General features: G+C 44.2%; 1 protein-coding gene across 1 annotated transcript in view; it reads right to left on the bottom strand.

Moving 5' to 3' along the window:
* ABCB11 (ATP binding cassette subfamily B member 11) overlaps window positions 1-27,962 on the bottom strand; it is a 142,047-nt gene that overhangs the window by 67,544 nt on the left and 46,541 nt on the right. The window contains 9 exon segments of the mRNA XM_044303160.1: window positions 94-268; window positions 365-489; window positions 2,481-2,652; window positions 3,966-4,099; window positions 4,913-4,997; window positions 6,752-6,990; window positions 7,381-7,441; window positions 9,837-9,867; window positions 12,667-12,704. Coding sequence (XP_044159095.1) covers window positions 94-268; window positions 365-489; window positions 2,481-2,652; window positions 3,966-4,099; window positions 4,913-4,997; window positions 6,752-6,990; window positions 7,381-7,441; window positions 9,837-9,867; window positions 12,667-12,704 — 1,060 coding nt within the window.

The following is a 27,962-nucleotide window of genomic DNA, read 5'->3' as shown; positions in this document are numbered from 1 at the left end:
ATTCTCCAATATCTCACCCTTTTTTCCTATGATTCTGAACTTGGTGCTACTGCTCGGATACCATATAATGTTGAAATGTTGGAAACCATTTACCTGAAGGAGACTCCCTGGTGTTAGCTCTTTTGTTTCAATTACCAGCTTGGATCCATACCAAAATGCCAGAGCGTAGCACAGGAATATAATACACCACATGTATCCTTGAAAGAAGCCGATTATCGTGCCTTTCCTAATGCCCCAGGCCTGGGCAGCCACTAAGTTTTGGTCATATCTGTAATAATGTAATAATGAAGAGATGGCAAATACAGATTAATTCAATTATTATCCTATAAGTTTATTAATATCAGTGTTTATTAAATATTCCCACCGATCAGCTTCTCTTTTCTCCGCACCAAAAGCAGCTACAGTGCGAATGGAGGATAGTACTTCATCGGCCACAGACCCAGCTTTGGCGTATGCTTTCAGCTCTCTTCCAGTCAGTCTTGCAACAGCCTAAAACGTATCGAAGATAAGACTATGAAGATATAATTACACATAATGTATGTCTGTCAAGAGAAAACCACTTCAGAGACAACTACTTGGCTGAGGTCTAGTTGGTTTTTGTTGATATTTCTCCTGCCCCTTTGAGCCATTATTGAGTCAGAGTCTTGGCCCATCAACAGATCAGGTTTGATTCTCCTTTAACAAATTAGCAGCACATTCATGTTTTAATCAATAGCTCCATCATTGTATAAATATGGTCAAAGGGTGAAAGTATCCTGAATGGGGAAGGGGCATAAGTTTCTGCCAGAAACCTCTTATGGTGGCTTATCTAGGAGGGGAAATTAGTCTCTCCCCATACATGTTTGTGTCACACAAAGGGGTGGGGAAGGGTGCACGACTATCTCCACCCACACCTCTGTCCCTGCCTACTTTCACTTACCCGTCCTAAGTAATGGAGAGCAACTGGGCGGCGGTCCCTGACCTGAGTAAATGTGAGGGGAAGACACAAGACAAACAAACACAAAGAAGTCAAACTAGAAATTACTATATCAGGAGATAACCGCGGTACCAGGAAGGTTGCGGAAGCCAAACCATACAAGCAAATGGACAAACACGACCAGGGAGCAGGGGAAGACGAGTCAAATACAAACCAGGGGTCAATACCAGGAAATGCAAACATGACCAGGGAACAGGCGAAGACGAATCAAATACGAACCAGGGGTCAATACCAGGAGATGCAAACACGACCAGGGAACAGGCGAAGATGAATTAAATACGAACCAGGGGTCAATACCAGGAGATGCAAACAAGACCAGGGAATAGGTGAAGACGAAAACGAGGAACTAGCCGGTAGTCAAATACCAATACAAGGAATTTCTAAGGATAGATACACCAAGTAATGGACCTTAATCACAGGCAACCTGTGGCCAGCAGGTTAACTGTTTAAATAGTGGAGGAGAGGAGTCATGTGATGTGGCCAGCGCCACATGACTCACTCTCCTGCATACAGCTGAGCGCGGAGTGCCCAGCTCGGTGCTCAGACTTATTGCCATCACCATGGGAGCAGAGGACGCCGGCCACGCTGATGAGGTGTGCGCGGCCGGGTCCTCTCCGCTCCTTGTTGTTCTGGAGACGAGGACGCAGTGCGTGTCCTCGCTCCACTCTCCCTGCAGGACGCCGGCGGCACAGAGGAGAAGCAGCGCAACCCCGGCGTCCTGTAACAGTTTGAATTTCCTCCTGACTTGCCAATGTCGGTAGTTGTCCCGGAGCTTTATATTGATGGTCTATCCTCAGGATAGGCCATCAATATCTTATTATCAGGGGTCCAACACTCTGAATCCCCCTCCCACCGATGATCAACTATTCTGCTGTGGCTCCAGCACCCGACTTTAGCGCCAGAACTACAAATCCAATGTGTAGTGGACAGAACCAGTTACTGCAGTGCTGCCCCCCCTGAGGAGAAAGGGAGCAGCGCTGCAGTAACCAGTTGCATCTCCCACACACAGTGGACAGAGATGCCCTTCTTCCAGCATCGGATATATTCAGGAACAGCTGATCGGCAAGGATGTGGGATGTCGGACCTCTGCCAATCAGGTATTGATAGCCTATCCCGGAGATAAGCCATCAATATAAAAATGATACCACTTATTGACAATCAAGTGCTTCAGATTGTATCATCAAATAACATGAGGTACTAACTGTACTTTCTGGTAAAAATACCACCACCAGGAGGTAAATAACAGTCTAATTTTCTTAAAAGTACCGGTAGTTTCTATCCTCTTGTGGCAAAGATTCCACTTACCATTATAGGTCATTTAGACATATCTAAGCCAAGAGGTTTCTCCTAGATCACTACATATGCTCAATGAGCTTTCACTAGCATATTATGAAGCTGGTCAGGCAGGAGAGGACCAAGTGACCTCCATTCTAAAGAGGGGGCATACACATCTATTAGACCTTTATGACTTATCCTGTGTATATTTAATAAAGTGAACACTTACCAGGGCCATTAAAGCTGCCCCTAAACCAATAAGAGGACTCACAGCCACAATAACCAGTGTTAGTTTCCAGTTTCCAATAAATCCAATAAGGAATCCAAATACAAATGTGGAAATGCGTTCAATGAAGATAGCCACCTGATCAGCAATGGCGTTGTTAATCTTGTTAATATCACTGTTTGAAGAAAAGAGACAGTGTCATGAACAGCTGCTACATGTCTGTGGTACAGGAGGATGTACAGTTGAGGTAAACCATAAAGTAAATCTAGATCTTTTGCCATCACATTGATTATACTGTATGCCCAAAAATTATGTGCTGATGAAACTTTTACTATTTGTACCTAGTGACTGTAGGTCTGATTCTGACCTGGTGCTCTAAATCCTCTGTGTAGACAGATTTCAAATATACCATGCTGGATAATTGCAACCATCACTAGGGGGAGCTGAGGAGCTTATTGAATTCAAGATACCAATGTATGTAATATACAGTAAGCTCCACAGCTCCCTCTAGTGATGGTTGTAGGTAGCAGGGATGTTGCCATTTAAACTACGCCTGTGTGGGAGATTTGAGGCTTTGTATCAGAAAAAACATATTATACCATTATAAAGATATATTAAAAGAGATTTCCCATGATGTTAAAGAATGAATATCAGACATCACATAGTACATGACAATATCTAACAAAGCTAGAACCAGCCCTGTAGGATTCTATTGGGGTCATTTACTATACTGAAATATGCCTAAATTAGGCACATTTAATGCGCAGATGGCAGCACAACAGTTGTGCCGCTATCTGCGACTTTGCCCCACTCACGCCAGGTCTAAACTTGTGGGCATGGCGTGGACAGGGAAGGGGATGGGCTGGCAGGCCCATCTCATTCATCATTTTCTGCGCCTGTTTTAGGCATAGAAAATGGTCTAAATGTAAGACAGCGAGGAAGTTGTTTTATATTTAGAAGCGGAGCTGAATGCGTTGAAGTTATGGAGAGGCCGGCCCCTCTTCATTACTTAGGCGGATCCACCGCCAGCTATGGGGCTTTATTAAGACCGGCACCTAAAACGCCGGTCCTAATAAATGTGCCCCTATGAGTTTTTCAAGAACCAGCAGCACTCTTGTCTATGTGCGGCATCTGGGGTTGCAGCTCATCTCCGATTTGCATAAATACTGCAACAATTATCAGAGCCCAATAGTGGAAAAAAGCAGCCCCTCGTCTTTATCTTTTCCAACACTCCGACTTTGCAGCCTTATCCCCGATCATGACTCCCAACTCAGATGTCAAGTTAATATTTGCTGCATCCCTATATGGATATAGTGTTAATATTAGGTATTACATTACTGCCTATAACATATGTCGCAGTACTTATCCTGAAACCTGCCATGTTGAATAAGATATAACCCTTCACATTCAGATGGTGTCAGCGTCCTAACATTCCGGTTTAAAATGACAAAAACTTTTTTTTTCCCCTCAATTCGTGTCCTTCCTTACTCTGAAATTCTTGTGTTCAGCTCTCCAACCGAATTGCAGTCGAACCAGCCTATATCAAGTCTCATTATTTTCCTGAAATATTCTTTCCGAATAATTTGTATCTGACGAGCTGCAGCCACAACCCATAGTGAAATCTGTAGGGAAAATAGAGTGAATATATCAGTACAATTCAGCTAGACAAGAAATGTAAGGTCCCATGTATTCAGGCATATTGTGGCTCTGCACAAGTTCCATGTCATGTGGAGCCACATCACAGCACCCATACAAATCTATGGACCTGTACCATAAACATGACAATTACTTCTATAAACCTGATAACTTTAAATGGCATCTGCAGCAGATTTGTACCTATGACACTGGCTGACCTGTTACATGTGCACTTGGCAGCTGAAGACATCTGTGTTGGTCCCATGTTCATACATGTCTGCATTGCTGAGAAAAATTTTGATATATGAATATGAGCCTCTAGGAGCAACGGGGGCGTTGCCATTACACCTAGAGGCTCTCTATAACTGCCTCTCCCTCTGCACTTTAATTGACAGGGCCAGACAGTTATGATGATGTTTTCACTGCCTGGTCCTGTCAATCAAAGTGCAGGGGGCGCGGCAGTTACAGGGAGGGCAGAGCCTCTAGGAGTAATGGCAACGCCCCCGAGTCTAATTTGCATATATTAAAACATCACTTTTCTCAAAAATGCGGGCACACACATGTGCTTGACATGCCGGAATGCCACAGCTTCTCGAGACATCTGAGCTGCATGGGTGCCATACGTCGGACCCCGACTAACCAGATATTGATGACCTATCCCGAAGAAAGGTCATCAATTTTCTACTCCTGGAAAATCCCTTAAAAAAAGCATTTTCATCCTAGAAAACCTGACTGCATTAATATACACCTAATGACTTAAAGGAGCATTGAGTTCATGTTATAGTTTGAAGGTCCCATACCTGAAAGTAGCTGATCACCAGGACAATCACTCCGATAGCAATGTAGTAGTATGCAAACTGAGTCATCTCCAGCTCAATGTTTATTCTGTGAATTAGGATGAAAGGTCACAGAGCAGGGTCAATGGAGTGCAAAGTCAGAAATATAAAATGGAGCGCTAATAAACACAGTTCAGACTTACATTTTGCTGAGCCTGATCTGGACTACATGGAAGCAGCTGGTGTGAGGCATGAACATGTAATGCATCCATTTGTTATACTGGGAAACTTTGTATCATATGCTCATTTGTTGCCACAGCTTAGTCTAGGTTCACATCAACATTTTTTATTTCCATTGATCTGCTCCATCTTAAAAGAGGTTGTCCCATGAAAAATAATCTACAGTTTTTAAACCAGCACCTGGATCTGAATACTTTTGTAATTGCATGTAAATAAAAAATTTGCACAGCCACTGAGTTATTCAATAAAATGTATCTGAATAGTGCAACCTGTAGGTTCTTTTTTTCTTATTTCTTTGACCTGCTCACTGAGATGGCCGCACATGCTCAGTTTCATCCTTCAACTGCCTCCTGAGCTGTGATAGGGAGAGCTGAGACACGCTCCCTGAGCTGTGATAGGGAGAGCTGAGACACGCCCCCTGAGCTGTGATAGGGAGAGCTGAGACACGCCCCCTTAGCTGCAGCAGAAAAGACACACACCCTGAGCTGCCAGCTTGATGTAAATCTAGCGGAGCAATAAATGTGGAGATCTCTGGATCTATGTGAGGTACAGGGCTGGTTCTAGCTTAGTTAGAGAGAAGTTGTCATGTACTATAAGATGTCTGATTTTAATTTTTTACATTAGTCATGGGATAACCCTTTTAACATCAGAACAATGAAAATAACAGATGCACAGCATATGTCACATGATGGACCACAAGGGGCACCTTATAGATCCCTCTATAATGGGGTCATTTGGGTTTCCATTATGGTGCCTATTATTTTACAGGACAAAAACAGTTCAGCATACCCTAAAGAATATTACAAAGTTGTAGAACTTTTCAGCTCATCATGAGCTTTATTTCGAGTAAAAGCTCAAAGAAAAACATTGCTTACACATCTATATCCTACATCATTATGATTATTGGTCCAGCCTATACCTTCTATGGCCACAGAACAGGGGATAAGCATCTGATCAGTGGGAGGCTCACTGCTGGGACCTCCACCGAACAAGAGAATGGGACTCCAACGAAGGAGAAACAGGGTATGGATGTCTACTGCTGCTCCATTCATTCTGTTTCTTCCTTTTTTGGGGGAAAGGAAGGGGCGAAGAAGTTCCAGAAGTATTCAAGATCTACAAAGTAACAATGTCTATGGACAGACCATTTGCCATCTATTATGCTGTAGGAGACCAAGATAAATTGGAAATCATTGAATTAAATTGTAACGCACACCACCATATTATAGCACCCAAAAGCCACTATGGCTCCATATTCTGAGTTCAGTTTTAACTGCTTTCTTCTGCACATGGACCAGATAACAGAAAAAAGGTGTTCATGTGGAGCAAAGACCTCTCAGGATTAATCATTTCGGGACTAAAGAGCTGGAACGGTGTATGAGGCAGCTGCAGCCAATAGCTTCAGAGTATTGAGTGATGGGTTGTCATTTTGGCAACCTCTGCTGAACAGTCCTGAAACTTGCAGCGGTAGTTGTTATTTACTTTGATGGCAAGGACCTATAGTGTACAGAGCATCTAGGAAACTTACACTTGAGGAACTAGAGTAAAGAAATCTGAACAGGAAGCTTCCAAACACCCTTCTTAATAACATGCATTAAAACAGAGAAGATACGTGTAGCATCTTACCCACAAGCCACTGTAGAGTTGTCCATTTCAAAGATGGTACCATTGACCCAGCTGATGGTATCATTGATACATGTTTTGTTCTCGTCTTTAAGCAGCTGACTTTGTTGGTCATATGTAATAAATGTGTCCGTCATTAGACCATAGATAAAAAGCATCATGGGTTGAGCTGCTCCGTGGACTAAAGCACATATTGCCCCAACTATCATCATGCCTGTGTCCTTGCAGGAAGCATAGCGGAACTGGAAAGGAACCAGATGTCAAGTTTAAAAAACTGTTAAGAATATTCTGATTATATAAGCACTCTTCCTCTAATTAAGATTCATTTCTGCATTGGAGGCTCTGCTCCATTATCTTCGCTGATACAGCGCTATTTTTGTGGTAAATTGATGTCGGCCTTTACAGAATCAAGATGGGCACCATAAAAATCAATGGTGTCTGTTCCTATGACAAAACAGAAAACTGGAAATGCAAATGCCATTTGGCGTATTATGGCTATCCACTGTATAGGTCAAAGAGACAAGGGTTGAGCATGTTCCCCTTTGACAATCCACCACTATGATAAAGCAAATACTACTGTAACGCTACACTGCCTATGCCACAACCATATGAAAATACAAACTGAATCTTACCAGCTGAAAGAATCCAACCCGGATTTCTTTTTCTTTCTTTTTCTTTGTTTTCTTCCCTGATCTAAAAAAAATTAAATGCAATGAAAGAGGAATAGCACAAACTTAAAGGGCTTCTGTCACCCCACTAAACCTTTTTTTTTTGCTTACTTATAATCCCTACACTGCGATTTATGGCTACATGATCAAATTAATCATTTTGGTCCTGTAGATTTAGTTTAAAACAAGCTTTTAAAATATGCTAATTACCTTGCTACCAGCAAGTAGGGCGGCTACTTGCTGGTAGCAGCCGCATCCTCCGATCGTAAAGACGCCCCCTCCACATTGTGATTGACAGGGCCAGGGAACGGGATCGTTCTCTGCTGGCCCTGCCTGTTTGCATTTAAAATCTTGCGCCTGCGCCGCGGCCGTACCTGTCTTCAATTGGCGCAGGCGCACTGAGAGGCGGCCGCTCCATCCTCAATGCGCCTGCGCCGGGTGTAGATGTGACGTCATCGGCGCAGGCGCATTGAGGATAGAGCGGCCGAGCGAGCGGCTGCCTCTCAGTGCGCCTGCGCCAATTGAAGACAGGTACGGCCGTGGCGCAGGATTTTAAATGCAAACAGGCAGGGCCAGCAGAGAACGATAGGTAATTAGCATATTTTAAAAGCTTGTTTTAAACTAAATCTACAGGACCAAAATGATTAATTTGATCATGTAGCCATAAATCGCAGTGTAGGGATTATAAGTAAGCAAAAAAAAAAAAAGGTTTAGTGGGGTGACAGAAGCCCTTTAACCAATACCTTTTGTATAATTCAGGGAAATCATTCAAATACATAATTGTATGTTTTCCATAAATTTTTAGAACAAGTTCAATTTCTCAACTATTGGAAAACGATACCAAATCAAAAGATTCTTTTTATTCTATATTTTAGACTTACAAGAAGAAAATTTGCAAAATCTATAGTTGCATATGACTCAATTTCTGACTAATTTTCTTGTGCTGGATTCTGCTGTCATAGAGGTACATTGTAGAATGAAATCCCCATCAATTATTATCTGCATCCTACTTGCTTTGAAGGGGTTATCTGGTTACAGAATTTTAAAAACCAGAAGCAAATGGTCTAAAATTATTTAAAAAAATCCTCTATAATAAATCACTGATCTAGTAAAGAAGTTCTAACTACTCCCCCAGGACTTTACAAGCAGTCAGTACATCACCGCTGCAGTGGATCACGGGCGGTCTCGTGGCGTACGACCAGCCTCACCGCTCCCATTTAAGTTTAGTTTATAAATTGAAAGCAGATCTCTGATTAACTATTAAGGCCAGTTTTAAAAGTAACATTTGAATAGATGAGGTCCACTTTTTGCAAATGCTACCAACAACTGTTTTATAATTACCCAGCTTGTATGGTAAAGTGAAATATAGAATGGTCCATTAATGTTTGATTGGTGGGTCCGACCTCTTAGTTCTCAAATAGGTACAACCTCCCATCCCAAAGGAATCCTGGTACTGTAGCTCCTATCACATTCACTTCCCAGGGGTCGGAGCCCCCATTAATCAATCACTGATGGCTTATCCTATCCCTGAGAACCTCTCGTTAATTGCTGTTTCAATACACAACCATCAATTGGATCGCTTGTAATGTATGTGTGGAGCCGTGAACCTCCACTTTTTCATTACTAATGAAACTTGATTGTGATACATTTGCTGACTTCATTGTGGTCATATGTACAATGTCATATATACCACTTTACTGGAAGCAGAGGAGAAAGACCAGGACTGTTCGCATTCAATGCTTGGAAGGCATGTCTTTAGGGAAGTGAACCTAAGCTGATCAAATCTATTGGTATTTAAAAGCAACGCGTTTCGCGCTTTGGTGTATTCTGCCTGATCATGAGATCTGTTCAGTCCCAAAACATGCTGCTTTTAAACACTAAAAAAGCTCCTCAACTTCACTGCCCTGGAGCTGTGAACAGCCTCAGTCTTTCTCCTCTACCTCCATTCAATCTTCCAGATAGTGGAGGGACAGCGTGCAGCCGCCAGGCCAGCTCATTACAAGCATGATTGGCTGTTGTCAGGGGTATAGCTAAAGGCTCATGGGCCCTGGTGCATAAGTTCAGCTTGGGCCCCCCTTCCCTCAGTGCTTTGTGGCCAGGAGCAGGGAAGCACATAGCCTTTGTGCTGTCTGAGGCAAAAATTGAAACACCACTTGACCAGCATGTCATTTCCATAATACCGGTGCCTTTTTATGCGGCACAAGGGTCTTTGGCCCCCTCAGGCTCCTGGGCCCGGTAGCGACTGCTACCTCTGCACCCCCTATAATTACGTCCCTACTTGTTGTGCCCTCTGTACAACATGAGCAGCCCTGAGTTTGGGGGCACTTTTCAATTAGCCACAGTCCTGCACAATTGCTCTCCCCCTAATTTTTCCAGATGCCACCACATATTTACTACTTAGGTATCCTGCGAATACATACCCATCTTCTTGTAAACACTGTAATTCTCCTTCTGAAAAAGAACCACACAATGGACCGCAATAAATAATTAATGTATTCAAGAAACCAATAAGTGAGAGCCTCTATAGTCCTGTTGATGTGTCATAAAACATTAGAATATTATATCGTGTAACCATTTTCAGATAATAGAAAGCTGTCCATAGGCAAATTTCACAAAGTTCAAGGGGCATTTACTGTACTACTACAAATCCCCTCTTAATGGAATAAGCCAGGAGAACAATATTGATTACCTGTCCGGGATGTCACGGATGCGGATCCATCGACTTGAATGGGTCCGTGATCCGCAAAATACGGTAAAAGATAGGACATGACCTATCTTTGACCCTGTAAGATTCCGTTCCATGCCTCCACTCTGGAAAAGATAGGAAATGCCCTATCTTTGGCCATTTTTTGCGGATCGCGGACCCATTCAAGTCAATGGGTCCACATCCATGATACAAAGTTCATATGGCCGGTGACCATGTATTGCGGACTGCTATTTGCGGTCTGCAATACGGGCACCACAGCCATACAATAGTGTGTATGAGCCCTTAGGAAGAGGCCACAGAACTCATCATTGTGCTTCGACCCCCTCGAATTGCTAATCTGTGGGGGTGCGGGTTTCAAACCCACACTGATCAGACATTGTTGACCTATCCTAAAGATATTTTACTCCCTGAAAACCCCTTAAATATACATGACAGGCCATAATCAATCATAATACAGGCCCATTTGAGTATCCATATTACGCAATATACCTAGACGTCCTGTGCGCCTACAGGTATTGCAGTAATAATACAGACACTAAACAGCACCCATATAATGGCTGTGTGAACATGGACGTAGGGAGTGGCTGTCCAATGGTGCAGTTTTTTTCAATGGAGAAAGTACAGGATGATTCCTGTTTTCCATTCATGAGCAAACACCCATGGGGTTCTGGCAGTCTTTCCATACAATATCAATAAAAAAAAAACTATTGGCATCTCAAGTATGGACTTGCATCTTTCATTCAGGACATTTCCAATCAGAGGAAAAGGCATTTTGCACAATTTGCCTTTGCACAGTGTAATGCGTAATCCCACATTTTATCCCACATGTTATCTTAAGACCAAAGGCTGTTCAGGAGTCATTATTATCTATAAGTACAACTATGACTATAGGTCACAATATTGATCCTTCAAGGTGAGTTCAAGATGAACATAAAACAATATAAATGTTACATAGATATGAATAGCGAAGTACATGACACCACAATTGCATTAAAAAAAACACACACAAAAACATCAAACAAAAAACTATATAAAACTCTAGTAAATGTCATAATTTTGCTGAGGAAGAAGCCATGCAAGACTGGCCTAGTGGAAGATGAGAAAATCCTTCATTGGATAAAGGTTTAGATATAATAAGGTCTGGGCCGAGAAGGTCTACCAGAAGACTGTCCCTTTGGAGTCTCACTTTGGAGACAATCACATTCCCTATGGTCCCTTTAGGAGCTGCAATGGTTTTCCCATGAACTTATACTGGAGTATCTCTGGATTATGCAGTTCAGTTCTGGCACCATTCTATAGAAAGGATGCCCTGGAGGCAGAAAAAGTACAAATGAGAGCAACTAAGACTAATAAGGGGCCTGGAGGGTGCATTTACACAAACAGATTATCAGGCCAATTTTTGTCCAATCAGACCAATAGTTGGTGTATAAACAGCCATCTGACCAATGATTGGTCATAAAATCTGTCAGATAATCTGTTGGTGTAAATGCACCCTTAGTTATGAGGAACGATTAAAAGAATTAAATTTACTTAGTCTTGAGAAAAGACATGTAAAGCTCCCTTTACATGGGACGATATTACAGAAGATTGTCAGGAAGGAAGCATTCCTTCCCAACAATCTGCTGATCGCTGGTGGAGAAGACCGCTGCATTTACATGCAGCGATCTCCTCCACAATATTGTGAGGAATGATCACTAATGCCATTGCTCTTCCCCATATTTACTAGTTGTTTGCCGGCAGGAGATCGTGCCGATCTGCTTCCAATGTGCGTGCACACAAACAAAATGATTACAAGATGAACGTGCGTTTCACTTGTTCATTGGGTAATCGCCGGCTTATTTACACCGCCAGATCATCGTTAACAACGCTCATTAGTGATTAATCTGTATGATTCTTTGTCCGTGTAAAGGGCCCTTTGGGGGGGTTACATGATTAACCTATAAAAATATATAAATGGGCCATACAAAAAATATAGTGAAAAGCTGTTCCATGTAAAATGCCCTCAAAAGACAAGGGGGCACTGCCTCCGACTGGAGAAGAAAAAGGTCAGTCTTCAGAGGCATCAAGGCTTTTTTACTGTAAGAACTGTGAATCTATGGAAATGTCCAGACCTGGTCACCGCAGGAAGAGTGGAAGGTTTTAAAACAAGAGGAATTCTTAAAAGTAGATGACATTAATGCTTATGAAATTGTGTAGAAATCTGGGTTTCACTCCCCTTTTCTAAAATTCACATCCCCGCCTATCCCTTGGTTGAACTTGATGGGTTCTTTTTCAACCGCATTAACTATGCAACTGTGTAACTATGTATCATACTAATTACTCATAGAGCTCTCAGTAACGCCTAATACATAGAAAAGTGAGTAACATAATTGAGATCAGCTCTTCTTCAATCTAGAACAGTGACTATAGTGGAATACTGGTAGTGGGCATACAGCAGAAATGGGTTTTAGATCCTAATGGGTTATAAAATCATTTACACACTGATTCATACTTATGCTTACACAACATGGCCTTAATAACATCTGTAAAATAACTGTATTTACCATTGGTAGAAGACTTTTGGCTTTCCATGTAGTTATCACTGCAAGAGATAAGATAAGAATGATATTTTCATAACTAACCAGCTATACAGAACATGCTAATAATTAAAGGGGTATTCTAAGAGACTACAGGAAATAGCCTGGTACGAGTGCTTGCCTATTTCTGGCTGTCCCACATTGATGAGTAAAGTAGCAGCACCATTTTATGGGTACGGGGCCCCTGTTTTCATGATTGGTGGGGGTCTCATTGGCTGGACCCCCACTGATCTAATATCCCCTATCATGGGGAAAGTGGATAGTTACATCAAACTGAAATACCCCTTTTAGGCCTCTTTCACACTTGCGTTGTCCGGATCCGGCGTGTAGTCCATTTGCCGGAATTACACGCCGGATCCGGAAAAACGCAAGTGAACTGAAAGCATTTGAAGACGGATCCGTCTTCAAAATGCGTTCAGTGTTACTATGGCAGCCAGGACGCTATTAAAGTCCTGGTTGCCATAGTAGTAGTGGGGAGCGGGGGAGCCGTATACTTACAGTCCGTGCGGCTCCCGGGGCGCTCCAGAATGACGTCAGAGCGCCCCATGCGCATGGATGACGTGCCATGCGATCACGTCATCCATGCGCGTGGGGGGCCCTGACGTCACTCTGAAGAGCCCCGGGAGCCGCACGGACGGTAAGTATACTGCTCCCCCGCTCCCCACTACACTTTACCATGGCTGCCAGGACTTTAGCGTCCCGGCAGCCATGGTAACCATTCAGAAAAAGCTAAACGTCGGATCCGGCAATGCGCCGAAACGACGTTTAGCTTAAGGCCGGATCCAGATCAATGCCTTTCAATGGGCATTCATTCCGGATCCGGCCTTGCGGCAAGTGTTCAGGATTTTTGGTCGGAGCAAAATCCGGTCCTGAACTGAAGACATCCTGGTGCATCCTGAACGGATTTCTCTCCATTCAGAATGCATTAGGATAAAACTGATCAGGATTCTTCCGGCATAGAGCCCCAACGACGGAACTCTATGCCGGAAGAAAAGAACGCAAGTGTGAAAGAGCCCTAAAGAGGATCTGTCTCCAAATTTCACAATACACATATTATTAAATAGTTCTCTTAGACATCATGAGTAGGATTAAGCGAACCCGTGGAAGTTCGGGTTCGCCTGGTTTGGCCGAACTTCAGGTCAAAGTTGGGGTTCAGGACCCAAACTTCACACGAACTTCACCCCGAACCCGGACCCCATTTAAGTCAATGGGGACCCGAACTTCACTTTATTATTTTCCGTTATAACATGGTTATAACGGAAAATAATAGCATTCTTAAAACAGAACGCTAAATAAAATATCTATCGAGAGGTGAGATAGAACCCGAACCCGAACTTCAGTGAAAAAGTCTGGGTTCGGGTCCGGGTCCCCGAACTCGCAAAGTTCAGTTTGCAGCTCGGGTTCACTCAACTCTAATCATGAGTTAAAATAAGTTTAAGAAAAACAATTGTACAGTTTTCATACCAGCACCTAAATCTGAATTATTTTGCAATTGCATGTAATTAAAAATGTTGCATAGCCGCTGAGTTAGTCAATAAAATGTATCTGTATAGCGCCATCTGCAGTTTTGTTTTTTTTCTTATTTCTTTGTCCTGCTCACTGAGATGGCCGCACATGCTCAGTTTCATCCTTGATCTGCCTCTTGATTTGTGATAGGGAGAGTATGGACACGCCCCCTGAGCTGCAGCATTAACCCCTTTTACCCCGGGCCAGTTTTCGCACTCCTTCCCAGGGTATTTTTTGCAAATCTTGACATGTGTCACTTTATGCGGTAATACATACACATTAACACATTGTACTTCATGAAAGTCATAAATTTGAGTCAATATATTTCACCTTTTTTATGAAAAAATCCTAAATTTACAAAAAAATTCAAAATTTTAATTTCTCTGGTTTTAAAACAGAAAGTGATACCTCATAAAATATTTATTATTTAACATTCCCCAATTTCCAAAACCCACTTTTTAAAGACCAGTTCAGGTCTGAAGTCACTGTGTGGGGCTTACATAGTGGAAACCCCCCACAAATGACTCCATTTTAGAAACTACACCCCTCAAGTTACTCAAAACTGATTTTACAAACTTTGTTAAACCTTTAGAAAAAATCGAGATTAGATTTCTAAATTTCACTTTTTTAGCAGATTTTCTGTCACGCTGGACAGGATACAAGATACAATAGACAAACAGAAAACCACAAAACAAGTGTCTAGGCCAGAAGCTGGGGATAAAGATCACCTCCTGAATAATCCCTACCAGCTCTCCCTAGACTTCTGTGCCCACGTTCAGACCCTAAAGGTGGGAATAAAGGTGCCCCCGTGCCTAAGGCTGAAGATTCCCTAAAATCCCTAAGATGGAGAAAGGGGGAAAGAGACAGCCTGCTTCTTCAGGACCTGGAGGGGGCAGACGTCTTTCTAACAGCCTAGACAGAACACAAAAAGAAAACAAAACCTACTTATCTTGTTACTGAGCAGAAACAGCAAATCCTTCCTTCCTTCCTCTGAGCAAGATAGAAGCTATAACCCACACAGGAAACTGGGAATGGCCGTAATTTAAAGTCATACAAACGACCCCACCCAGTGCACCTGAAGGGAGGCGGATACAGCTCAACTCCAAACCCAAAACAAAAAAACTACACACGTGCTGCTAACCTGGCAGACCTCCGCACATTACCTGGGCAGGGCATGACATTTTCTATTTTAAGCCATTTTTTTCTTTAACACATTGAGGGTTAACAGCCAAACAAAACTCAATATTTATTACTCTAATTCTGCTGTTTACAGAAACACCCCACATGTGGTCATAAACTGATGAAAGGGCACACGGCAGGGCTCAGAAGAAAAGGAGCGCCATATGGTTTTTGGAAGGAAGATTTTGCTGGACTGGTTTTTAGATGCCATGTCCCATTTGATGCACCCCTGATGCACCCCTACAGTAGAAACTCCAAAAAAGTTACACAATTTTGGAGACTATGGTTTGGTATGGTATTTGGTCAGTTTTACATAATAAAGCTTTTTTGAAAATAAATTATGTTTTTGTGTCTCCATTTCTGAACGCCACATTTTTTTTTAATTACGTTAGGTCATGTGACATTTTTATAGAGCAGATCGTTACGGATATGGAAATACCTAATATGTATACTTTTTCTTATTTATTTAAGTTTTACACAATAATAGCATTTTTAAAACAATAAAATGTTTTAGTGTCTCCATAATCTGAGAGCCATAGCTTATTTAATTTTCAACCGATTGTCTTAGGCAGGATTCATTTTTTGCGGGATGAGGTGCTGGTTTGATTGGTACTATGTTGGTGGGCATACTCTTTTTTGATTGCTTGGTGTTTCACTTTGTGTGATGTTAGGTGACAAGAAATTGAATTTTTTTTTTTTTTTTTTTAAAGGTGTTCATCTGAAGGGTTAGGTCATGTAATATTTTTATAGAGCAGGTTATTACGGACGCGGCAATACCTAATATGTATACTTTTTTATTTATTTTTTACTTTAACACAATAATAGCAGTTTTGAAGCCCAAAAATCATATTTTAGTGTCTCCATTGTCATATTTATTTTATATTTTTTGACCAATTGTCTTAGGTAGGTTCTCATTTTTTGCAGGATAAGGTGACGGTTTGATTGGTACTATTTTGGGGGGCATATGCCTTTTTGATCGCTTGGTGTTGCACTTTATGTGATGTTATGTAACAAAAAATGGCTTAGTGCCAAAAAAAGTATTATTTGCCGTTCACGGCCGCAGTTATATGTTCTAAAGCCTTTTTTGTCGTGAATTAGTGGGGGGAGGAAAGGGGCTTATTGGCCGCTGTGTGGTGAAGTGAGAAAATTACAGCCCTTTTTGGCGTATATTAGCGGCAAAAAAAATATTATTTGCCATTCACAGCCGCAGTTATATGTTCTAAAGCCTTTTTTTGGCATGTATTAGTGGGGGAAAAGAAAAAGGGCTTATTAGTCATTGTGTGGTGAAGTGGAGAAGTTATAGCCCTTTTTGGCGTGTATTAGTGGCAAAAAAAAGCATTATTTGCCGTTCACAGCCGCAGTTATATGTTCTAAAGCCTTTTTTTGGCGTATATTAATAGGGAAAAATAAAAAGGGCTTATTAGCCGTTGTGTGGTAAAGTGAGAAAATTAAAGCTATTTTTGGCCTGTATTAGTGGCAAAAAAATATATATATTTTCAGCTCAGCAGTGAAGTTCCATTGTACTACAGCTATTTACGGGGTGTATTAATAGGATAGATAAGTATGTCCTATTAGCCGTTCTGCGGTGAATTGTGATTGTTATATATTTTTTTGGGGCGTGCATTAATAGGAAAAAAAATACGTCTTATTAGCCGGTCTGCAGTGAACAGACATTGTTATACAGCCATTGTTTGGGTGTATTAATGGGAAAAATAAGTATGTGTTATTAGCCGTTCTGTGGTAAATTTACATTGACATACAGACATTGTTGCGCTGTATTAATAGCAAAAATAAGTATGTGTTATTAGCTGTTCTGCTGTCATACAGCTATTGTTGGTGTTTATTAATAGGAAAAATAAGTACTTCTTATTAGCCGTTCTGCAGTGAATTTACATTGTCATTCAGTGGTGAAATTCTTTCGTGATACAGCCTTTTTTGGGAAAATTGGTCGGTCAATGTAGACTTTCTTCTGTAGGGACTGAGTAATTGTGTCGATTTGCCATTCAGTGATGACATTTTTTGTGAAACAGACTTTTTGGGGAAATTAGATTTTGGGTGATTGTAGAGTATCTTCCATAGGGATTAACAATTAGTGTTGGGCGCGAATATTCGAATCGTGAATTTTTATCGCGAATATAGCCACTTCGAGAATTCGTGAATATTTAGAATATAGTGCTATATATTCGTATTCATGAATATTCTAGATTTTTTTTATCTGAACCCATGACCCCTCCCTGCTTCTTGCTTGTGGGCCAATGAGAAGGCTGCAATGACTTTATCTGAGCTTAGCAACTCCCCAGCAGCCATTTTCTGCATTTGTTTGCAGTTCTGAGAGAGACAGCAGTGTCATAGTGCTGTGCTCTATGCTTTGCTGTGTCATTATATTAGATAGTTAGTTAGCTTATATATATAATACAGATAGTCAGTGTAGGTTAGATTGTTATATAATATAGCTGATAGGTTCTGCTGTCCATACATACATACAGACAGACATAGTGCTGTAATGTCACAAGTTCACAACAATCCTTAGTGCACCAATCAGTAATATGTAGTCAGACCTGCTAAAATGTGAAGTTGCATGAATTGCGCCAAAATATGCGCATCATTAATTGCAGATTTGCGCAATCATGAATATATTGGAGCACTCTATCTGCTTATAAAGCTATTGTAATGTTCTGCCCTGCCAACCATTGTGTCCAGTCGCAATACGCGCAAATTTATGACGAATAGTCTCCCAAATATTCATGAAATATCGCGAATTCGAATATTGCCCTTGCCGCTCATCACTACTAACAATTCGTCGATTAGCCATTCAGTGGTTAAATTTGTTTGTGATACAGCCTTTTTTGGGAAAATTGGTCAGTGAATGTAGACTTTCTTCTGTAGGGACTGAGTAATTGCGTCGATTAGCCATTCAGTGATGAAATTTGTTTGTGATACAGCCTTTTTGGGGAAAATTGGTCGTAGTTATAACTACGGTCAAGGACAATATATGTCCTTTACGGCCCACTGGGTAAATGTGGTTCCTGCCCAGCCACACCAGCAACTTGGCCAGGTGACGCTGCTTCTGCCTCCACGTTCTCACGCTGTTGGTCCTGCAACAATGTCCGCCTCTGCCTCCTCATCCTTCACCGTGTCCTCAGCTTCCACTGCAGGGACAACTCACAGTGTTCCTCCAGCATACCACATGTGCAGGGCACGACGGTGTTACGCTGTTCTACACCTCGTTTGCCTGGGTGAATGGAGTCACACAGGGGAGGAACTGCTCGTGTCCTTCATCAAGAAATCAAATCTTGTTTTTCTCCGTGACATCTCAAAATCAGAACCATGGTGACTGACAGCGGGAAGAACATAGTGTCGACACTGCGTCAAGTATGGCTGAGCCATGTGCCCTGCATGACGCACGTGTTTAATATGGTTGTAAAGCGGTTCCTGAAGTCTTCCCACCCATCTGCAAGACATCCTAAAAATGGCTAAGAAACTTTTCATGCACTTCAGCCACTTGTACACCACCAAGCACACCCTCCTTGAGCTGCAGTGGCAGAACGGCATCCCTCAACATTGGCGGATATGCGATGTTTCAACCCATTGGAATTCCACCCTTGATATGTTGGACCAACTATACAAACAGAGAAAGTCTATAAACAATTTCTTGCTGATCCAAGCGGACAGAGGTACTCCCTTGTGTAACTTCGATGTTAGCCAGTGGTAGCTCATGCGTTACACCTGCCATTTGCTTGTGCGCTTTGAGGAGGCCACGTTATTTGTCAGTCGCCAGGACTACGGGATGAACAACGTCAGTCCACTGATTCATATCCTGGAAAAGATGCTGGTAGAACTGGATGGTCTAGAGACTGGAGACGTGGTGCCTGTCCATCTCACAGCCACATGAGCCCTGTGGGGGCTGAACTGGAGGAGGAGGAGGACATTGGAGCACAAGCAATGTGTAGCGAAATGTCACGAGGGTGTCAAGAGCCACGCCTGACTCCGTTGTACCCGGGGTCAGGAGGTCGCAGCGGTTGGCTGCACGCTCTATGTCAGATAGGGAAGTTTCCTTATTGTAGCTTTCTGGGTTTGCTATACAAACCCTTTTGGCTCACTCAGGGATCCGTAGCTCCTTCTCTCAGCTGTTCCTTGTCCAGCACTCCCAATCCTCCTTATATTCCCCTCTCACACTTCTCTGGTTGCCAGATATAGAGCTTCCTGCCTGGACATCTATTCTGACCCACTGGAGCTGTGTTGCTGCGTTCTCTGAGTGTTGCCTTAGAACGCTACCCTCCGGATCCCTGTTTGACCTTTGTGGACAATTGTTGCCGTCCACCTGGGTGTTTGTGTTTGTCTGTGTTTGTCTGTCCTCTCCCTGGTGTTTCCCTCTTAGTGCAGTGGTGAGGACTAGCGATCCCACCGGCCCGTTCATTATCTAGGGCTCATTTCAGGGAAAGCCAGGGTTTAGGCACGTGATCGCCGCACGGGTGAGGAACCCGTCTAGGGACGACAGGGCAGGCAGGTACCAGCTGCAAGGTGAGTTAGGGGTCACCACCTTTCCCTCTCCCTTGTGCAGGGCTTTCCCTGTTTTCCTCCCTGTGTGTGTTGCCGGTCATTACATTATATCTGGCCCTTATTTTTGTGTAGGTAAAAAAAAATAATAATAATTTTTTTTTACCTACTTAGAATCCAGTATGGATCCAATTGCTGCTCTGTCCGAACAATTTCATGGCCTGTCTTTGGAGGTGGCAGGATTGAAGGCGTCGGTCCTCCAGCAACAGCAGCAATTACAACAGACCGCAAGCCCAGCGGTTGCTACTGGTAACCAGGTTGTTGCGGAACCCAAGGTCCCTCTCCCTGACAGATTTTCTGGGGGAAGGGACAAGTTTTTGACGTTCCGTGAGGCCTGTAAACTATACTTTAAACTGCGTCCTTACTCCTCTGGTAATGAAGAACAGCGGGTGGGTGTTGTTATTTCCCTGCTGCAGGGGGACCCGCAGTCCTGGGCGTTCTCTTTACCTACTGATTCCCAGGCTCTTCGGTCAGTGGATGAGTTTTTCGGGGCCTTGGGTCTCATATATGACGACCCTGACCGAGTCGCACTGGCTGAATCAAAATTACGGAGACTCCTACAAGGAGAGCGGCCGGTAGAGGAGTATTGCTCTGACTTCCGTAGGTGGGCTACGGATACCCAATGGAACGACCCGGCTCTCAGGAGTCAGTTCTGCTCTGGGTTATCCGAAAGGGTTAAGGATGCGCTTGCATTGTATGAGACCCCCCTTTCCCTTGATGCAGTTATGTCCCTTTCTATCCGTATAGATAGACGCCTTAGGGACAGGTTGAAAAAACCGGAGCCATTGATAACCCCTCCCAAGCAGCGGTTAGTCTGTACGGACATAGACGAGCCTATGCAGCTAGGAGGAACTACTCGTCAGGTCCGTCCTCCTGAGGTTCGCCGTAGGCGTGGGGGTTGTTTTTTTTGTGGGGAGAGGGGTCATTTCATTAACGTCTGTCCTTCTTTCCTCAGAAACAAAAAAACCGTCGGAAAACTACTAACCCCAGGCTGTGTGGAGGATGTCAGCCGGGGGGTATACGTTTCCTCCATAAGTACATCGCAATTTTTGTTGCCAGCGGTTATTGTTTTTGGTGATAAGACAGAGACTGTTTCTTTCTTTCTAGACAGTGGAGCAGGGGTAAATTTGATAGATGCCCATTTTGCCCGCACTATGGGTTTGTCTCTCTGTACGTTACAGAGACCTATTCCCATATTTGCTATAGATTCTGCTCCTCTGTCTCAGAGAAACCTCACCCACATCGTTCATAATTTACACCTTCGGGTAGGGGACCACCATAACGAGATGCTTTCATGTTATGTTCTGGAGGGGCTTCCCACTCCGGTGGTGCTGGGCCTACCCTGGTTGGTAGCGCACAATCCAGTGGTGGATTGGCAGGCCAGGGAGATATTGGAGTGGAGTGAGCCGTGCAGAGAAAATTGCTTAAATAGCAATTGCTTAGTCGCCTCCATAACTACCCTACCTACATTTGTTTCGGACTTTGAGGACGTTTTTTCTGAAAAGGGTTGTCAGAAGTTACCACCTCATCGTCCTTATGATTGCCCGGTTAACCTCATTCCCGGCGCAAAATTACCCAAGACCAGGTTATATAATCTTTCAGGTCCAGAGAGACAAGCCATGAAGGATTATATCTCCGAGAGTTTGGCTAAGGGACACATCAGACCCTCTTCTTCACCCGTGGCTGCAGGGTTTTTCTTTGTTAAAAAGAAAGATGGGGGCCTGCGTCCTTGCCTAGATTTTCGTGAATTAAATCGGATAACCATCCGAGACCCATACCCTCTTCCTCTCATTCCTGACCTGTTTAACCAGATTGCGGGTGCTAGGTGGTTCTCCAAACTCGATCTTAGGGGGGCCTACAATCTGATTCGTATCAAGGAGGGGGATGAGTGGAAGACAGCTTTTAACACCCCTGAGGGGCATTATGAAAATCTAGTTATGCCTTTCGGCCTGACCAATGCTCCTGCCGTCTTTCAACATTTCGTTAATGACATTTTTAGTCATCTAATCGGCAGGTTTGTGTTAATATACCTAGATGATATCTTAATTTATTCGTCTGATCTGAAAACACATGAGGAGCATGTCAGACAAGTACTACAGGTCCTACGGACGAATGAATTATATGCTAAAATTGAAAAATGTGTTTTTGCCGTTCAGGAGATACAATTCCTAGGTTATTATTTATCTGCGTCAGGTTTCCGTATGGATCCTAGGAAGGTCCAGGCAATTTTGGATTGGGATCTTCCTGAGAACCTCAAAGCACTACAACGGTTCTTGGGCTTTGCGAATTTCTATAGGAAATTCATAAAAAATTATTCGGTGATCGTAAAACCCCTTACTGACATGACTAGGAAGGGGACAGATTTTTCTAAATGGTCTGACGCCGCTAAAGTTGATTTTTCCTCTCTAAAAGAGAGGTTTACCTCAGCACCTGTACTAGTCCAACCTGATGTCTCTCAGCCTTTTATTGTTGAAGTCGATGCATCAGAGGTGGGAGTGGGGGCTGTGCTGTCTCAGGGTCCGTCTCCTGGCAAATGGCGTCCTTGTGCTTTCTTTTCTAAAAAACTATCTGCAGCGGAACAGAACTACGATATTGGCAATAGGGAACTGTTAGCTATTAAACTTGCGTTTGAGGAGTGGCGTCACTTTTTAGAGGGGGCAGTCCACCCCGTCACTGTGTTTACGGACCACAAAAATCTGCTGTACCTCGAATCAGCTAAGCGTCTCACCCCTAGACAGGCTAGGTGGTCGCTATTTTTTACCAGGTTTAACTTTGTGATTACCTATCGTCCTGGGGTAAAGAATACCAAGGCTGATGCACTATCTCGTTGTTTCCCTGGAGGGGGTAATGTGAGTGATCCGGTACCCATTCTACAAAGAGGAGTAGTTGTCTCTGCGGTACACTCTGCCTTGGAGGGGAAGGTGTTAGAGGCCCAGGGGGACGCCCCGGTCTCTTGCCCTTCAGAGAAGTTGTTTGTACCGTTGAACCTACGTCTCGAATTATTAAAGGAACATCATAATTCGGCACTTGCTGGGCACCCGGGTAGTAAAGCAACCTTAGAGCTATTGTCTCGTCGTTTTTGGTGGCCAAGGTTGCGTCAGGATGTATTGGATTTTGTGTCTTCTTGTTCTACCTGTGCGCGCGCAAAAGTTTCACATACACGTCCTGCAGGGTCTCTATTACCACTCGTCATTCCCAATAGACCATGGACACATCTGTCTATGGATTTTATCACTGACTTACCTTTGTCTGCGGGTAAAACAGTGATTTTGGTAGTAGTGGACAGGTTTAGCAAAATGGCACACTTTATTGCGTTACCCGCACTACCTAATGCTAAAACTCTTGCTCAGGTATTCGTCAGTGAGATCGTGAAGCTTCACGGGGTCCCCTCCGATGTTGTTTCGGATCGGGGAACCCAGTTTATTTCTAAATTTTGGAAAGCTTTTTGTTCCCGTTTAGGGGTTCACTTGTCCTTTTCCTCAGCTTTCCATCCTCAGTCGAATGGACAGACTGAGCGTACCAACCAAAACCTGGAGACATATCTAAGATGTTTTGTGTCTGAAAACCAAGAGTTGTGGTCGTCATATTTACCGTTAGCTGAGTTTGCCATAAATAATCGCCGTCAGGAATCCACTGGCAAGTCACCTTTTCTTGGTGCATATGGTTTTCATCCCCAATTCTATACTTTCAAAGAGGGGGGGTCTTCTGGGGTTCCCGAAGAGGAACGGTTTTCGTCATCTCTTTCATCAGTATGGCAGAAGGTGCAAGCTAACTTGAAAAATATGGGAGGTAAATACAAATGCATGGCTGATAAGAGACGGTCGCCAGGTCCGGACCTAGGAGTGAATGACTATGTGTGGCTGTCTACAAGGAATATCAAGTTGAAGGTTCCCTCTTGGAAACTGGGTCCTAGGTTTATTGGTCCTTACAAGATTGTAGCCATCATCAACCCCGTGGCTTTTCGCCTGGAGTTACCTCAGACTTTTAAAATCCATAATGTCTTTCATAAGTCGTTACTCAAAAAATATGTTCCACCTCTAGAACCGTCACCGCTGCCACCCCCTCCTGTTGTCGTGGATGGTAGTTTGGAATTTCAGATATCCAAAATTGTTAATTCTCGTCGGGTCCGCCGCTCTCTCCAATATCTGGTGCACTGGAGAGGTTACGGTCCCGAGGAAAGAATGTGGGTTCCTGCGTCTGAGGTAAACGCCGACAGGCTAGTCCGGATTTTTCATGCCTCTCATCCTGAGAGACCTGGTCCTGAGTGTCCGGAGGCCCCTCGTAGAGAGGGGGGTACTGTCACGAGGGTGTCAAGAGCCACGCCTGACTCCGTTGTACCCGGGGTCAGGAGGTCGCAGCGGTTGGCTGCACGCTCTATGTCAGATAGGGAAGTTTCCTTATTGTAGCTTTCTGGGTTTGCTATACAAACCCTTTTGGCTCACTCAGGGATCCGTAGCTCCTTCTCTCAGCTGTTCCTTGTCCAGCACTCCCAATCCTCCTTATATTCCCCTCTCACACTTCTCTGGTTGCCAGATATAGAGCTTCCTGCCTGGATATCTATTCTGACCCACTGGAGCTGTGTTGCTGCGTTCTCTGAGTGTTGCCTTAGAACGCTACCCTCCGGATCCCTGTTTGACCTTTGTGGACAATTGTTGCCGTCCACCTGGGTGTTTGTGTTTGTCTGTGTTTGTCTGTCCTCTCCCTGGTGTTTCCCTCTTAGTGCAGTGGTGAGGACTAGCGATCCCACCGGCCTGTTCATTATCTAGGGCTCATTTCAGGGAAAGCCAGGGTTTAGGCACGTGATCGCCGCACGGGTGAGGAACCCGTCTAGGGACGACAGGGCAGGCAGGTACCAGCTGCAAGGTGAGTTAGGGGTCACCACCTTTCCCTCTCCCTTGTGCAGGGCTTTCCCTGTTTTCCTCCCTGTGTGTGTTGCCGGTCATTACACGAAATTGGTGTTTTTTCCACACAGGTGACAGGAGAGGAGGAGCAGTAGCAACCGGAGGAGCAAGAGGGAGATGAGGAAGATGAGGCAGATAACCCAGGCACACCGTGGCAGTATGCATTGGAGATAGAGGCAGGGAGCCCCTCTGAGTCACTTGCGCAAATGGCCCGATGCATGCTCACTTGCTTGCGTAGTGACAGCCGAATTGTCACCATTCGCCAGAGGGATGACTACTGGCTCTCCATCATGTTAGACCCTCTCTACCGGTCCAAAATGTGAGCCTTTTTTATACCTGCTGAGAGGGAGGACAAACTGAACTACTATAGAGACATCCGATACAGTAAGTTGGCCGCTGCCTATCTGCGCCATCATCCATCCTCTTGCAGGTCTGACCGGGGGCAGGGGCCTCTGCATTCATGTTCAATTGCCATGGCTGCTGGCTGGGGGGGTGGAAGGAGCAGTACCAGCTCCATCAGCAGCTTTCTTCACCCGCATACTGAAGAAACTACTCACCAGCAGCTAGACATAGAACATAACCTGAACCAGCAGGTAGTGGCATACTTGGAGTGCATCCTGTCACCCGTCATCGAAGATCCGCTGGACTACTGGGTAGCCTAACTGGATTTGTGGCCGCAAATGGACGAGTTTGCCCTGGAAAAGCTGTCCTTCCCGTCCAGTAGTGTGGCCTAAGAGCAGGTGTTAAGTTACCTCAAGGAGAACTCGCCTGCGCACCCAAAATGTGGAGAGACTAACCTTTGTCAAGATGACTTGAAAGATGCTTAGTCGAACACTGCTGATGATGTGTTGAATGATACTCTAGGAGTCGGGTTCCCATCCCGTCAGATAATGCAAAAATAACTCCAGAAATATCACGATATCCGTATTGTTTTGAATCGTGCAGATTTGTTTATTGTTCAATCTGTGGCTGTTGTTACGTTTCGGCCCATTTAGGCCGCCTCCTACTTAGTGCGGATGCACCTTGCTTCTGACTGCCGACGTCTTTCGCCTTCCTTACCTACATTTTCCCACAGCGGTACCAGTTTGATAAAAGCCTAAATGGGCTGAAATGTAACAACAGCCGCAGATTGAACAATAAACAAATCCGCATGATTCAAAACAATACGGATATCGTGATATTTCTGGAGTTATCTTTGCTTTGTCAAGATGAATCAGGCGTGGATCAGTCAGGGTTTCCACCCACCAATGCCTGATGCATGAGATTGGATCATCCATGCTGCCTCACCCAAACCTTGACAAAAGAGAACGGTTTCTTCTGGCTACCTGCCTCAGCTACTATTCTAATGCTGCCACCCGCCTGATGCCACACATCTGATGCCAAGTGCTCCTACTTATAACCACCATCATCAGCGGGTACTGTTTTTGCCACCCACCTCCACACTCTGTCACCGGGTCACTCTGTGTTCTCCTCATGCTGCTGCTGCTGCCACCTCCACACTATGTCACCTTGACACTCTGTGGTCTCCTCATGCTGCTGCCACCTCCACACTATGTCACCTTGCCACTCTGTGGCCTCCCCATGCTGCTGCTGCCACCTCCACACTCTGTCATTGTGCCACTCTGTGGCCTCCTCATGCTGCTGCTACCTCAACACTATGTCACTGGGCCACTCTGTGGCCTCCTCATGCTGCTGCTGCTACTGCAATACTATGTCACCTTGCCACTCTGTGGCCTCCTCATGCTGCTGCTGCCACCTCAACATTATGTAATTGGGCCACTCTGTGGACTTCTCAAGCTGTTCTCTCACCCTCTCCACTCCATGACTGGGCCACTATTTTGCCTTTTTGGCCTGGATGACATAACCATTTATTTGACCCTTCTTCTGATCAGTCAGAAGCAAGGAAAAATGGGACGCACAATGGATCCTGTCTGTGTAGCAGCTGTAAGGCCTGTATGGTCCCATCAAAATTGGCTTATGATTTGGTAGCCAAAAGCAGGAGTGAGTACAAAACACAGAAGACATGCAAATATTCCATTCACGTGTCATCTCTGTTTTGGATCCACTCCTATTTTATTTGGCATTATCAATACTGATGGATTACTGACCAAATGCTGACCGAGTGAAGGCGGATGCTCAACAGACATGATCCGTTTTTTGAGGGGTTATTGTTCTGACTGATCAGTGGAAGGGAAAATACATGACGTCAACACAAACTACTGACACCCTCTCCACTCTGTCGAGGGGGCTCTACTTGTATAAGCGTTTAATAGAACAGGTTCTGTAGACATCTATGTGGAATCAGCTGACGACGGTGTAAAAGGAGTGCGCTTCTTCTTGGCGCTAACATCGACCTGTAAGGCTGAGTTGACACTTGAGTTATTTGGTCAGTTTTGGCCCTGTGACTGCCCAAATAAGGCTAGTTTCACACTAGCGGCAGGGGACTCCGGCAGGCTGTTCCGGCGAGTGAACAGCCTGTCGGATCCGTCCTGCCGCTAGTTAACGTGTGCCCCCGAACTTCTGCTCTGTCCTCATTGACTATAATGGGGGCGGGAGCAGAGTTCCGGCGGCAGCACGGCAGCGCACGCCGAGAGGCAGCCGGACTAAAAGTACTGCATGCAGTACTTTTAGACCGTTGCCTCTCGGCGTGCGCTGCCGTGCTGCCGCCAGAACTCTGCCCCCGCCCCCATTATAGTCAATAGGGACGGAGTGGCAGTTCAGGGGCACATGTGAACTAGCGGCAGGACGGATCTGACAGGCTGTTCACTCGCCGAAACAGCCTGCCGGAGTCCCCTGCCGCTAGTGTGAAAGTACCCTTAGTGAAGTGTGCAGTGATTCTAAGAGCGACGCCTGTCATCTGCATGTCATACTGACTCGCAGTATTGTTTCACTACCACAGCAGACTCCCTATGCTACTGCAAGGCACAGTGTTCTACACCACTATACATGCTCTCTGCAGCCAGGAAATAGCCGTTTTTTATGCGATTCGCCGCTAATAAATTCGGCCAAATCAAATTTTTGAAAAATTTGCTCATCTCTAATTATGTCCCATGAACATTGCCAACCAGTTTATACAGTGCTGCTTATTCAAACACAATTCTGTCTTATTGCCTTGCAGTT

The sequence above is a fragment of the Bufo gargarizans genome, chromosome 8, assembly GCF_014858855.1.
Source record: "Bufo gargarizans isolate SCDJY-AF-19 chromosome 8, ASM1485885v1, whole genome shotgun sequence".
Lineage (NCBI taxonomy): Eukaryota > Metazoa > Chordata > Amphibia > Anura > Bufonidae > Bufo > Bufo gargarizans.
The sequence above is the reverse complement of the archived record's forward strand: the minus strand, read 5'-3'. Positions and strand labels throughout refer to the sequence as shown.